Source organism: Labeo rohita, unplaced genomic scaffold, assembly GCF_022985175.1.
Source record: "Labeo rohita strain BAU-BD-2019 unplaced genomic scaffold, IGBB_LRoh.1.0 scaffold_85, whole genome shotgun sequence".
NCBI classification, from domain to species: Eukaryota; Metazoa; Chordata; class Actinopteri; order Cypriniformes; family Cyprinidae; genus Labeo; species Labeo rohita.
In genome coordinates, this window is record NW_026129799.1 from 84,369 (window position 1) to 99,894 (window position 15,526).

A 15,526-nucleotide genomic window follows, 5' to 3' on the forward strand; every position below is an offset into this window, starting at 1 on the left:
ACAATCCCTTAAAAATGAAAAGCACATTCTAAGCAGACAGTCAGGGAGCAGAAACACGTCACGTACCATGAAATGTCACACTGTTTTATGCGGAGGTGTAGAGATTTATTTTATTTCACTACTGAAATTCTTAACTAAATACTGAACTGAATACCTAACTAAAATACGTTTTTAATAGTTCTATATTTTCTATATTTCATATAGGTTGGTGTGACTAAACTGTAAGCGGGAGCAGTTAAGAAAAAAACACATTGTGTTGGTCAGCTACTTACTGATCGCTGGAGGAGATGGTCGACTTCACAAGACACCACTCGATGCCACAAACTGAATGTAACTTGTGTGTACACAGAAGAAAACGGACTGCTTTTCGTGTCAGACATAAGGGAAATTCTCACTTCATTTTAAACACTTCTGTTAACTTCATGCACCTCAGATTGGATCTGCCTGCACAAACACTGTTTTATACTGTTACAGGCACAAAATTATCCCTCATTAGTTTGTGGAGTCCTTTGGACACAGTATAGCGATGATTGACTGCTGTGAGATTTCCACAGAGAAACCATTCAGTGTAAAAGTGTGTGTCAGAATGTGTTCTACCTACAAACTATTAATTATTTGACAGATCATCTAGCACTTATAACAATCCATGTAGAAAGGGTCATCGGAAATGTTTGGCAGAAGCATCAAATCATCATCATCATCACATTATTATTAATATTATTAATTTTATTATTTATTTTCATTTTATTATTATTCAACTTTCTTTGTAGTACTTGCACTGTGTCCACTTAGCAGTACGTTGATGTTCATCATGCTTGTCACATCTTCTGTTATGCATTTTGAAGCTGATTTTTAACACAGTGTTGTATTTATAATAAAGTATGTATAATGACATTTTCATAAATGTGTTTTTGATTGACTCCTCATCAATACTTGTTATCAGCCAAAAGAAGTACGGAAAATGTTGAACAAACAGGGTAAAGTTTGATGGCATCGACTCACATGACGTAATTACAATTGTGCAAATTATGTGTGCAAATTGATGGTAGACAAAAACAGAACGTATAATCAAGTGTGAGTAAATAATATACGTTTTTATACCGTAAACAAGAGCAAGTTGAGGTTTAACACTCAACTTTTTGCGGTCAGGTAACGTTAATATGGATCAGCGTTAATTGTTAATGACAAATTATATAAGTTACGGTTCCTAAAACTTCTGCTGAGATGATCTCGGTCCCATATCTACTTGGTTTGATTCTGTTTCTCCAGTATGATGATTTAAACGGTCTTTACTTGACGGCTCAGTACACTTTCAGTTCACTGCTCAATGCAACGATGCCTTCAAAATGGCGCCTCGGTGACGTCACACATAATAAACGCACGTGACTGACAAAGACCGATTCTAAGTTGTGACTGTTTACTTGTCTTCAGCTTGTTTTTTTTTTTTAAATTCTGAAATTTTATTGCAAAAAAATATTTAAAGCTATATATATATATATATATATATATATATATATGAAGAGTTCAGATGGAAAAGCCTCTAAATCCATCTGATGTATTTCTTTAAAATGAGCATTTCTTTCTGGCTACTTTGTATTGGTTTCTATGTAGGTACTGGTTCTTCTGATTGGGCTGAGGCTGGAATTTAGTGAGTTTGAAGTAAAAGAATTTGATGGACGTATAATATGTGTCAGGAGCATTCACTCAGTATCATTATCTTATTTTTGACCAAAATGGCTTTTAGCTGGTTTTGCATCTGAACTCTTCACATATATCATTATATATATGTCATTATTGTGATGGGGGCCCTGCAGTAAGTCATAGCCCCGAGGCCCAGTGAGGTCTTAATGCGGCCCTGATTACACAGTCCAAGGTAAAAAGCACATTTTGATTAAAAAAAAAAAAAGAGAAACGTTGGGAGGTCGTATCAAAGCATAGCTCAGTAGCCTTGTACATGTAAGATACTTCGGTGCAGTTTCATTTGTCTGAGTACAAGGTTTGATTTTTCAATATTGCACCCTGTTTTGTCCCACTTCTCAAGAATCAGTGAAACCTCAGTCCTGACAGTGGGCTTGATTTTTTAATGCACAAAAGTTACTTAGCTCTAGTTAATGTTTTACTGAACGTATTTGTGGTGATAAGCATTTCCTTTAGTTCCATTTACACCACCAGCAACCAGCAATCGTTGTAGCAGTCAGACAGACACTACTGCCGCGAGATTAAGACGCACAGACAACATTCTGCACGAGTAACGACAGCGGTGTCGATAAACAGATCAACTCATAAACATCACGAAACAATACACCGACAATAAAAAAAAATCTCAACAGTGATAAAGCACAAATTAACATTACACTTGCAAATTGTAGAAATGCAGTCTTGGCAGATCTATTGCCAGTAGTCTACTAAAAAAAAAAACAAAAAAAAAATGGAGTGAATGAGTTCAATAACGATAGAGTTCAGATGAGTTAGAGCTTAAACATGCTTTGTTTCCTACTGTGTAAGAAGAGTAAGTGTTGAAATGAAGTGCTGGATAAAGGGGAGAGATCTGTTGTTTAATGTTCTGGAGGGTCACCATTGTGCTGAAGAGTAGAGCCTGTGGTTAGGCTGAAAACTTGTTGAATATTAACTCAACAACAACAACAACAACAACAAGAAGTATCCTTTTTCAGGAATCTGTATTTTAAAGACAATTTTGTAAAATCCGACCGAGCAGATCTTTATTGGAAAGGGTTTGAACAATATTTTTATACTTTTTTTTGTACAATAATCGTTTATGGTTCATTGAACACACAAATCTGCTGCGGTTCTTGAGGACGAGATGTACTGTAGCGTTTAAAGCAGCTGCTGGACACTCAAGACACTCACGGACGCTTTTGATCGACACCTCCTCTGTACAGGGACACGTTACTCCATGTCTATTGATCAAACGTCTGTAAACCATTCGTCTTACGTCTCAGTTGTTGAAATGTTTTATGTTAATCAAATATTAACACGTTTTGAGTTTACATTTGGTTTGAAACCTATTTTGTGACTACTTGGGACAGTGAAGTGTTCATGAGAGGCGCACTTCAGAATCTCAGCGGAAGCAGCAGGTCGTCCGGAGACTTTTCACCGACTGTTTCAGAAATAGCGGGAATTCTGACATACCGCTCGGCTCACATACTGTTTTCTAACTGTAGACTAAACGAAAATTATCATGAGCATTGCAACCGATTTGAGTTAAATGGATATTTCTAGGTTTAATGAATTTACCTAATTCAGATTGGCCAACCCACACAGCAAACAAACATAAAATCAACATAGAATCGACGTTTCTCGTGGCGTCGAAACGACGTTGATCTCCGACCTCGGTCCGTACGTCGTTTTGCTCATCGGGGTAATGTTGAACCAACGTCAGGCGCGCCATTCAAAACTAACGTAAAATCAACGCAATTGGTTCACTTATCCAACGTTGAATCGACGTTGATTTTCAGATGGTTGAAACGACGTCATAGAATCAACACATATTCAACATAAAATCGATCTAATAGGTTGGCTTACCAACGTTGAAACGATGTTGATTTCAGTTGATTGAAACGACGTTATAGAAATAATGCATCTTCAACATAAAATCGATTTAATTGGTTTGCTTACCTAACGTTGAAACAATGTTGATTTCAGTTGAATTTAACAATAAACACGTTTTCTACTCTTTTTAAAAATCTCAAATACTTAATACAAATGAATAAATTAGCCGGTATATGCAACAATTCCTTGCACATTGCATTCTGTCATAATTTCTTTATTTATACAATATATAAAAACAGGTACAAATACATGTTTAGGTATACAAACCTTCTATATAAGACTAATAGACTAACAGTAGTCAACATTTAAAGTGGATCAAAACCTTTCATCCTAAATCCAAAACAAAATATCCGTTCTTGTCTTTGATAAAAAAAAAAAAAAATGTATATACACATAACTTTGAAAATAGAGGAAAGATGAAATATAACAGATGAATTCGTTTATTATTATTTATTTATTTATTTACTGCAATCAAAATTGTAAAAATTGATGGTGACCGGGAGGGGACATCTTCGGTTCACTTAATTTTGTCGTGAGACGAGATCATTTTGTCGAGGGAACACGAGTTTAATGAGTAAACAAACCTGCGTGACCATAGTAACCCGGGATTATCAGAGACAGATTTATTCATGTTTTATTTTGAATTAAGAAATTACTATATCAATTATTATAGAAATTAACACGTTATTAAATGATTATATTAGCCATAGGCAATGCTGTCTACACCGTCTACGTACCATATAAACAGCATTCGAAAGTTTATAATGAATAATTGTTATAAAGTATATCAAATTAAATAGACAAGAAAACATTTTTATCCATCCCACAGTCTTGTAAGTCCATTAACTGATCGTCTTTTTTTCCATATTTATTATTAGTATTGTCCTATTATTATTATTGGTTATGTTTTTATATTCGTTTATATTCGTTTTTTTCTTCATTTCGATCTCTTAACATTCTGAATGTAAATGACTGGAAGTTTTTTTTACTGGAATGTAGTTTAATCGTTGAATTTAACATATTTCATTTTATTTCGGCTAATAGACTATAATTATAGATACTATTTTCATTATTTCATTGGTACATGATAACACCCTTATTTATCGTCACACACAGGCATAAATACAACAATAAAGTCAAAACTTTATTGGCATAATTGTCAGGCGTTTACAAAATATAGCCCTAACCAGTTATGATAATAATAATAATAATAATAATAATAATAATAATAATAATAATAATAATAAAGCATAATAGCCAATACTATTGTTATAGTATATAATATTATATTATAACTGGTTAGGGCTATATTTCTATATTTATTGTGAATCGCTTTACCTAATTTTATGATTGTATTTACGCCCTTATGTGACGATAAATGAGCGTGTTTTCATTTAAAAATGAAACGTGAATGTTTCAATGAAACATTAGTATTTATAATTATAGTCTATTAATTGGCCGAAATGAAATTAAATATAGCCTATGTTAATGAAACTAAATTCCAGTAAAAATTCCTCTCATATAGCATAATCAAAGCTTTATATTCAGAATGTTAAGTAAAGAGATTGAAACGAAGGGGAAAAAAACGAATATAAACGAATATAAAAATACCAATAGGCTAAGAAGAAAAAGAAAAAAACAAAAAACAAATACTATGTGAAAATTATTGGACTTAAAAGGCTGTGGGATGGATAAAATGTTTTCTTGTAGGCCTACTTTATTTGATGTACTTTATGTAACATTTATTCATGACAAACTTCATTCGAATGCTGTCTACATCGCGCATAGGCAGCATTCACCTAGCATCGGTTTATATAATCATTTAATAATGTATTAATTTCTATAATAATTAATTTTGTAATATTAATAATAATATAATAATAATAATTTCTTAATTCAAAATAATATATTAATACATAAATAAATACATTAATAAATCCAACTCTGATAATCCCGGGTTCAGGTTTGTTTACGCATTAAACTCGTGCCCACGAGAAAAATGTCGTTCCCTCAACACAGCATCTCGAGGCCACCACATAAGGATGTCGTTATCTCGACAAAATGATCTCGTGGCCACGACATAGTATGACACAGTATGAGTTAATATGTTGTGGCCACGACAAAATTAAGTGAACCGAACATGTCCCCTCAGGTCACCGTAAAAATTAAAATAATCTTTGTATTTTCAGGGATGTGAACAAATCAGGCGAAAGTGAAAAAAGGTGTAAACCACAATTTCAAATAGCCATAGACTACAAAATTAAATTTTAATTACTTTAATAATTGTAATATCACTCCAATATTACATTTCCTCTAAAGGTATGCCGTTTGGAAGGATGTTTTTATTTATTTGCCTCAGTTATTTTGCTTATGTTGTAAATTTTTATATAAAATGGAAATAAAATGTAACATTTACATTTCTTATATTTACTCATCAATTTGCCATGTGCTATTTAGTTGAGGATTTGGTGGAAAACAAACGCTTGAATGAAAATTACCTGAAATTACCACTATAGCCAGTGGATGGCAAAATCTCTACATGTTTTGTTTTCAGATGTATAATAACTATACCTTATAAAATCACGATTATAACATTTAAAGATTACTTTTCTCAAAGCTTGGGAATATTACATATATTTTAGAAGATTAAAATGGACATATGGAAAAGTACTTTATGTAAATGTTGACGCTAAAAACTAAATGATTAGTTTTCTTATTTGCTATTGCGGGTCTATTAGTCTGAATTTACACTGCAAAACTAATGTCAATCATAGCAATTTAGGAAGTGAGCTCATTCTGTGAAACTCCTGTAATAATAAATAAATCTGATAATACACAATGAATCTCTTATTTACATCGTGTCTACGCTTTGTTATGAAAGGATTTGCAAGCATGTAGAAACCAGTAATATTGCGTGTTTTCTAATCAACTGAAACACCTCTGATTAACAAATATTTTCTATGACATGATGTTACAGTAGCCAAGTCAATGCTGCAAAACACGCTGTAAACAAATCAGAGCGTGCACACAAATATATGCGCAGGAGCTCTGCAAACGATTGCAGATCCATTACTTACTACTCACTTACTCACAATTTTAAAAACTCATTTCAATCTACACAAATCACACTGATTTTTCTATTTTGGAATTAGAACAGCGATTTTCACTTAAAGGTGACAAGTTTGCATCCCTGAATATTCACTTTTTTGTCCCTTTGTTGCAGTGTTGGGCAGGATACTTTGGAAATGTAATCGGTTACAGATTATAGATTACTCTAAAGTAACTCTAGATTCTACTGTAGTTTCTAACGTTTTCAACTGTTAATCATTTTGCACCTCTTTTACCTTAGTATCATTCTGAGGTCAAATAAAGATTACATAATGACAATAAATAGTTTAATAGTCATGATGCTGTTTTTGAAATTAAAATCTTTGCATAGCTTTGGATCTAATGATGCCTTGGAAAAAAAACTTTAAAAATCTTAAAAAAAAAAAAAAAAAAAAAAAAAATCAAGTATATAAACCGAATTGGGAAATAAAACATTTATTGAATATGCATGTGTCCTATTCTGTGTCCTAAATTTGTAATTAAATTACATACCTCCATGTAACTAGTTACTCCCCAACACTGCTTTGTTGTATACAGTACATATTTTATCTGGTATTATTGTAGCAAAACTGAGTACCCGTAACATCACAACAGTTATACCTTCTCAACATATTCTTTATAAGTGCACAAATCCTATTCTAGAATTTGTAAGCTCAGAATTTTGTAGAGATCAGTAAAATGTTGCAATCATTCACATTTCTTTGTGTATGATTTTGTAAATCATCTAACCCGTTCAGCTATTCTCCATGAGTATTAAAGAAAAAAAGCTTAGTCCATCTGGCCCACACATAAAAGCTTTGAAATTGAATAAATAAATAAATAAATAACAAAACATAACTAAATTTTAAATGCTATTATATTATATTATATTATATTATATTATATTATATTATATTATTAGAATTGAACATATTAACAGACTGCATTTGTATTAAATGTGATATTGTAAATATGATCATGGACAGGTACAACTCAGTACCTCAGAATAAAGAAAAACCTCTGAAGTTTGTAATGAAACATCCATAAAAATTAATTATATCTCTCTAATGCAACCTAGAATATTGAAATGTTAAATAGTAGAATTCATAAATAAATATTTAGTTATTGTACATTTCTTGCTGAAACCATATTTAGTTACTTTTAATCTAATGCATTACAATATTGTGTTTTGAGGCAGACAAAAAAGTATTGTGTTACTTTTTTGTCTGCCTCAGGCTGAAGGAAGTTCCTCTGCATCTCCCTCCTAATTTCTCTCAACATGGGGACAGGAAAGATGTCACGAATAAATGGGAAAACAAAGTTACTTGTGTTACTAATTTGAAAAATGTTACCTTACTAGTTACTTGAAAAAAAGTAATCTGATTACATAACTCAAGTTATTATGTACCTAGTAATGTGTTACCCCCAACACTGGTTGTGCCACATTCACTGTAGCAACCGTAGACTAAATATGAACATTTGAGCTTTCTAATTTCTGATTTGTAGAATAGGTTTTGTGCACATCCAATAAAGAATTTGAAAAGATGTAACTGTTGTGTGTGTGTGTGTGTGTGTGTGTGAGAGAGACACACAGAGAGAGAAAGAGAGAACATTTGCAACACCTAAAACAATTTAGATTTACTGATATGCATGTGTGATTATTCTTTACAATACAAATACCACTGTCACAGGTGCTCAGTTTTGCTATAATAATACCTTCATAGAACATTATAGTAGTCAGCCATCCATGCAAGTCGTCATCTTAGCCATCCATCTGTCCAGACCGACGTCTGATGTCCTGATGTCTTCAACTGGGGATCCCAGAAACCCTGCAATAAAAATACAGTTCAAAACCCGTCATTACACACCCATTACAATATCTCATCTACTATGTGGTATTACAAAGTATCATCACATGTTCAATTTAAGTTCAAGTTTAGACAATATTTATGGCATAATTCTGCACAAAAAATGATTTTGACTCACTTGATACCTAACCTGCCATTTTGTGCATAGACCAGTGACTTTGCATGTATTCTTTTACATGTAATTTTCATACAAGATTAACGGTGCAAAATATACAACATACATGCATTTACAAACCTTATGTGGATAAATACAATGGTGGAAATCTTGAATCATTATAGGGAAGCCTTTCAGGGATGTGCTGAATAGAAGATTTGTTTTCCTGTTTCTTCCTAAAAGTAAAAGACATTGATATCACGTTTACATTTTCATAGTGGTTCATTTAGTAATTAAGATAGATTGCATTACAAAAGGTCTTGTTTTGAACTTTCCTTAATAATTAAGCATTTGCTAATGAGCGGGAAACTATTAGAACTATGAGCTAATTTACAGTCTAAATCAGGGATGGGCAACTTCGGTCCTGGAGGGCCACCGTCCTGCAGAGTTTAGCTCCAGCCCTAATTAAACACACCTGCCTGTAGCTTTCCAGTGATCTTGAAGACCTTGATTACCTTGATTAGGGGTGTTTGATTAGGGTTGGAGCTAAACTCTGCAGGACACCAGCCCTCCAGGACCAAAGTTGCCCATCCCTAGTCTAAAAATGATTGAACACCTTATTGCAGTGGTGCTCAAACCTGTCCTGGAGTACCCCCAGCCCTGTACATTTTATATGTCTCCCTTAACTATCACACCAGATTCAGCTCATCAGCTTGTTAGTGGAGATTGCAAGACCTGAAGTGGGTGTGTCAAATTCAGGGAGCGTACAAAATGTGCAGTGCTCGGGGTACTGCATGGACAGGTCACTGCCTTATTGTCGTACAGATTAAAAAAAATAATGTAAATCTTTAACTAACAGCATTTTCACAAAACCTGAATGACATCATCAACACAGGTGCACAATGTATTACTCAGTCAATAACAACAATAATAATAAGTACTAGCAGCAGTGCTAGTATATAAATGTTTTGAAAATGTTGGAAAATAATGTGATTGTAAAAAAGCAGAACTACATTGCCAAATGTAGTATGTGCAAAGATTTTGCTACATTCAGTGTGAACCAAGTCAGATCATAAGCTGTTGGCTTGTAAATGAACATAGTGAGAATAGAGAATAGGAAAAAAAAGAGCTAAATCCTCCATTTGAATTTTCTCAGTCAAGCCAAAGGATCTGTGTCTCCTGATTTGTGACTTTGGAAGCTCCTGTGAAACTCACCATCTTCATGTACCAGGTGTGGATGGCATCGAGGCCTTGTCCTGATGAATCACAGCAGCAAACACTACGGATCATATTCCATCTGGTAACAAGAGGATGGACATTACTGTAAGAACTCTAATGATACTTTTACCACTACAAAGGATACTGTATTAGGGACATAAATCAAATATTTTAGAGGCTAATAACTTGCATGCTTGTTGAACCCCTGAAACATGTTCAGCATTTATAAGTAAAAAGTATTTAGCAGTAAAAATATACATACACACACTTGAGTGGAATACTGTACTGTATGGTCTCTGTCTTATTGGCAAACACCTCAAAACTGACCTATAGAAATAAATAAATAAATAAATAAATAAATGACCACAATATCCTGTTGTCATAATAGTTCAACAAATTATTAGAACTACAAGCATTGTAACATTATATTTATAACCTACCTCATTTAGCTGATTATTTACCCTATAGGCGTTTCAAGAAAAATCTCAGTGAAACAGCCTGAGGGTTATGATTTTAAAATATTTTTAAGGAGTGTTTATCCACCTCATTCACAAATAAGATGCCAATACACTTAAAGCTAGCTGTAATTTTACTTCAAGAGCAATTTAGGTAATTTTGTACATATCATATATTCTGTAATATTACACATATAATATTTTGAAAATAATTTCAACCAAAAGATATACTATCCTATACTTAGCATTACAACTCAAATTATGTACAGTTTATCAGTATTTTTAAGAATATGTGTGTATGTACAAAAATACATTTATGTACTAAAGTGGGATATACAATTTTCTAATGAACAACTGTTATTAATTTAGCAAAATAAAACAATCAAAACAACAAAAAACAGGTTGATTATGGAACAATTAATGAACTGATGGTTGTCTGCCGCTGCCACCCTCTCTGTCTGGAGCGTAACGCAACCATTTTTTTACAGCCTCTGAAAACTCTTGCTTGGATGCCTCTTTGCACTGTGGTGTATTTCGCAATGCACCTGAAACAATAAGGAACAACAACTAACATGCAAGGGACATTGTTATACCATTTTGTGCATTTGTAGTCTTATAGTGTCTTTTTCACACCTGTCTGATTTTTCTTCCAAAACCTGGTATTTTTGTCCATTGGCTCAGTTAGTGCGGGCATATACTGTATGTTTAGCTTATTTGATAAGCTTATTGATCTGTTTTCAAAATGTATATTAAGAGCTGTGCTTCCAAATGTGCAGAAAACAAATTTTGGTGCCCAAAAATAAACTATAAAACAGATAGTTCCAGTCCTTGATTCTGATTGGTTGAGCCGCATTTTAAGCTGATACTCTATAAACAGACACCTTTGTTTACTTCTGTGTGTTCCTTGGCAACCACTGTGTTGCAACCACAACTGTTCTTGAGGAACTACATAGTTTGGTGCAAGAATATTGTTTTGATTTATATCATTACACTTTATTTGCTCGGTTTTAATTTGTGAAACCTTAATACATGAAATACCATTAATAAATGCTTCATCAATCAGAGCATTTATTATTCTGTTTTTTTTTTGTTGTTTTTTTTGTTAATTTTTTGCACTTTTGACCTATTTACTTAGTTACTATGGAATTCTTGCAATCATAGCCTTCAAATTGGGAGTGTTAGGATTGCATTGATGTATGGCATATGAAAATACTCAAAAGAATGATGGCACAAAAAATACAAAGATATACTCTGTCGGAATTGTTCTATGGCAGGTCTTAAAGGGTTAAATTCTGCTTCTAGAGAGTTACCATCCTTTATTTCAGCTCCAACACACCTGAACTAATCAGGGTGTTCAGGACTACTTGATAATTACAAACAGGAGCAGGGTTGGAAGTAAAGTCTGTAAGGTAGGAAAATTTAGCTCTCCAGGAGCAGGTTTGGAGATCGCAGCTCTACTAATAAATAATTAGACAAAACTGTTAAACAAAGAAAGTGTGAAAAGCTGTTTTAGTGAATCAGGTGGAAATCTATTACTTACAGAACATTATCTTCTGAAGATTTGAGGTCTCAAAGCTCCTCTTCTGTCCACGTCCAGCCCAGTTGAATACTGATGCAAGTTTGTTTGTGAAAATGTGGCTTAACATTCTTCGGACAGTGTCCTCTAATTTATGTCCGCCCAGAAGTGATAGGTGGCAAACCTAATAAAACAGAAATCAGTATTCACATAAACACATAACTAAATTCACATAAAACCAGACAAAGCATTCAGTGAAGTTTTTTAAATGGAATTCTATATCTGAGAAGTTGCCTGACCATACAGTTTTGCCATTCTCTGTTAACTTTTCTAATCAAAGTGTTTCCATCTGCAGACTAACCTTTTTTTTTTTTTTTTTTTTTGCATATGGGTTTTTGGAAAACATGAATGATTGCTGGTGGGCTGGTCTGAGTATTTGTGTTATTTTCACAGACATCAAAAAGATGTAAGAATTAAAAAAAAAAAAAAAAAAGACAAGATGTATAGGTGTTACATAAACATAAATCTGGCCACACACTTGAAGATTTTAAGTCCAGACATACCAATCTGTTTTTTTCAGCCTCATCTTCCAACAACCTCTCAAGAGCATCAAAATTGTCCAGTGACTCCAGAGGTAAAGACAAGCTGCATTCAAAGTCATTTGGTACAGGTACAGGTGCCCCCTGTAATTTTTGCAGTATTGCCCTCTGTTCTTTCAGCTCAGTTTTAATTTCCATTAAAACCTTTAGAATGTTCCGCTTAAAAGGAGACAACTCTGAAAAGAAAGTAAATAAATAAATAAATAAATAAATATTTTAAAAGAGGGAAACTTAAATGTCATTAAACTCATAAAATCTAAACAAGATTGTTTTGGATTATTACCATTGGTATGTTCCCTCTGTGCTTCTTGTGCTCCTTGATGTGCTCTACATGGAATTTCTGAAGAAGACATCACAACAGTTTTACCACATATGTGAAACACATCTGTAAAACATTTAATAGCAGAAAAACATACCATCTGAAAAGAGGCCTGGGACAGTTGGAGTGGAGGTGTGGTTCATGTATCTATCTTAAAAAATGTAAACAAATAACATTAATAGGAAATACCAGCAGGGAAAGTTATAGGATGGATGACAAGATTTATTAGTGAATAAGTACTTTTAGCCTGCTTAAGTCCCACCTAAAAAAAACATGCTTTCAAAATGAAGAATTTCCATGAAATTAACATAAAGGTATGGTCTAGATCAGTGGTTCCCAAGCATGATCCTGGAGGCCCCCCAAACACTGCATATTTCGTAGCTCTCCTTTATCTGACATACCTACTTCAGGTCTTGAAGTCTCTACTAATAATCTGAAGATCTGAATCAGGTGTGTTTGATGAAGGAGACATAAAAAACATGTAGTGTTGGGGGGGCTCCAGGAATGTGGTTGGAAACCACTGGTCTAGATCTATTTTTTAGGGAAAAAGAAAAAAGAAAAAGAAAAGGCTTTGATTGATCATTACCATTGACCAGTTCATTCAGTATTCCCTGATGTGGTCCGTAGTGTGTGTCCTGGTGTGCTCTATAACCTGTGTCCTGGTGTGCTGCATTGTGTGCTTCGTGGTGTGCTCCATGATATATGCCCTGGTTTACTCCGTGGTGTGCTCCATGGTATATGCCCTGGTTTACTCCGTGGTGTGCTCCATGGTATATGCCCTGGTTTACTCCGTGGTGTGCTCCATGGTATATGCCCTGGTTTACTCCGTGGTGTGCTCCATGGTATATGCCCTGGTTTACTCCGTGGTGTGCTCCATGGTATATGCCCTGGTTTACTCCGTGGTGTGCTCCATGGTATATGCCCTGATGTACTCCGTGGTCTGTGTCCTGGTGTGCTGCATGGTGTACTCCCTGGTGTGCTCCATGGTATATGCCCTGGTTTACTCCGTGGTGTGCTCCATGGTATATGCCCTGGTTTACTCCGTGGTGTGCTCCATGGTATATGCCCTGGTTTACTCCGTGGTGTGCTCCATGGTATATGCCCTGGTTTACTCCGTGGTGTGCTCCATGGTATATGCCCTGGTTTACTCCCTGGTGTGCTCCATGGTATATGCCCTGATGTACTCCGTGGTCTGTGTCCTGGTGTGCTGCATGGTGTACTCCCTGGTGTGCTCCATGATATATGCCCTGGTTTACTCCCTGGTGTGCTCCATGATATATGCCCTGGTTTACTCCGTGGTGTGCTCCATGATATATGCCCTGGTTTACTCCGTGGTGTGCTCCATGGTATATGCCCTGGTTTACTCCCTGGTGTGCTCCATGGTATATGCCCTGATGTACTCCGTGGTCTGTGTCCTGGTGTGCTGCATGGTGTACTCCCTGGTGTGCTCCATGATATATGCCCTGGTTTACTCCCTGGTGTGCTCCATGATATATGCCCTGGTTTACTCCCTGGTGTGCTCCATGATATATGCCCTGGTTTACTCCGTGGTGTGCTCCATGATATATGCCCTGGTTTACTCCCTGGTGTGCTTCATGATATATGCCCTGGTTTACTCCCTGGTGTGCTCCATGATATATGCCCTGGTTTACTCCCTGGTGTGCTCCATGATATATGCCCTGGTTTACTCCCTGGTGTGCTCCATGATATATGCCCTGGTTTACTCCCTGGTGTGCTCCATGATATATGCCCTGGTTTACTCCCTGGTGTGCTCCATGATATATGCCCTGGTTTACTCCGTGGTGTGCTCCATGGTATATGCCCTGATGTACTCCGTGGTCTGTGTCCTGGTGTGCTGCATGGTGTACTCCCTGGTGTGCTCCATGATATATGCCCTGGTTTACTCCCTGGTGTGCTCCATGATATATGCCCTGGTTTACTCCGTGGTGTGCTCCATGATATATGCCCTGGTTTACTCCGTGGTGTGCTCCATGGTATATGCCCTGGTTTACTCCCTGGTGTGCTCCATGGTATATGCCCTGATGTACTCCGTGGTCTGTGTCCTGGTGTGCTGCATGGTGTACTCCCTGGTGTGCTCCATGATATATGCCCTGGTTTACTCCCTGGTGTGCTCCATGATATATGCCCTGGTTTACTCCCTGGTGTGCTCCATGATATATGCCCTGGTTTACTCCGTGGTGTGCTCCATGATATATGCCCTGGTTTACTCCCTGGTGTGCTTCATGATATATGCCCTGGTTTACTCCCTGGTGTGCTCCATGATATATGCCCTGGTTTACTCCCTGGTGTGCTCCATGATATATGCCCTGGTTTACTCCCTGGTGTGCTCCATGATATATGCCCTGGTTTACTCCCTGGTGTGCTCCATGATATATGCCCTGGTTTACTCCCTGGTGTGCTCCATGATATATGCCCTGGTTTACTCCGTGGTGTGCTCCATGGTATATGCCCTGATGTACTCCGTGGTCTGTGTCCTGGTGTGCTGCATGGTGTACTCCCTGGTGTGCTCCATGATATATGCCCTGGTTTACTCCCTGGTGTGCTCCATGATATATGCCCTGGTTTACTCCGTGGTGTGCTCCATGATATATGCCCTGGTTTACTCCGTGGTGTGCTCCATGGTATATGCCCTGGTTTACTCCCTGGTGTGCTCCATGGTATATGCCCTGATGTACTCCGTGGTCTGTGTCCTGGTGTGCTGCATGGTGTACTCCCTGGTGTGCTCCATGATATATGCCCTGGTTTACTCCCTGGTGTGCTCCATGATATATGCCCTGGT

General features: G+C 36.0%; 1 protein-coding gene and 1 long non-coding RNA gene across 2 annotated transcripts; both read right to left on the reverse strand.

Moving 5' to 3' along the window:
- Positions 1-5,547: 5,547 nt before the first annotated feature.
- Positions 5,548-10,508, reverse strand: LOC127162146 (uncharacterized). Its single transcript, XR_007827273.1, has 4 exons — positions 10,100-10,508; positions 9,835-9,916; positions 8,761-8,855; positions 5,548-8,486 (listed from the first exon to the last, which is right to left on the reverse strand). It is a non-coding gene; the product is annotated as an uncharacterized LOC127162146 (long non-coding RNA).
- A 93-nt stretch (positions 10,509-10,601) lies between these two features.
- Positions 10,602-13,376, reverse strand: LOC127162145 (uncharacterized). Its single transcript, XM_051104954.1, has 6 exons — positions 13,313-13,376; positions 12,824-12,877; positions 12,691-12,747; positions 12,372-12,583; positions 11,833-11,992; positions 10,602-10,837 (listed from the first exon to the last, which is right to left on the reverse strand). The coding sequence occupies exons 2-6, from the start codon at positions 12,867-12,869 to the stop codon at positions 10,710-10,712; spliced, it is 603 nt and encodes a 200-aa protein (XP_050960911.1). The 5' UTR covers positions 12,870-12,877; positions 13,313-13,376; the 3' UTR covers positions 10,602-10,709.
- Between the last annotated feature and the right edge of the window lie 2,150 nt (positions 13,377-15,526).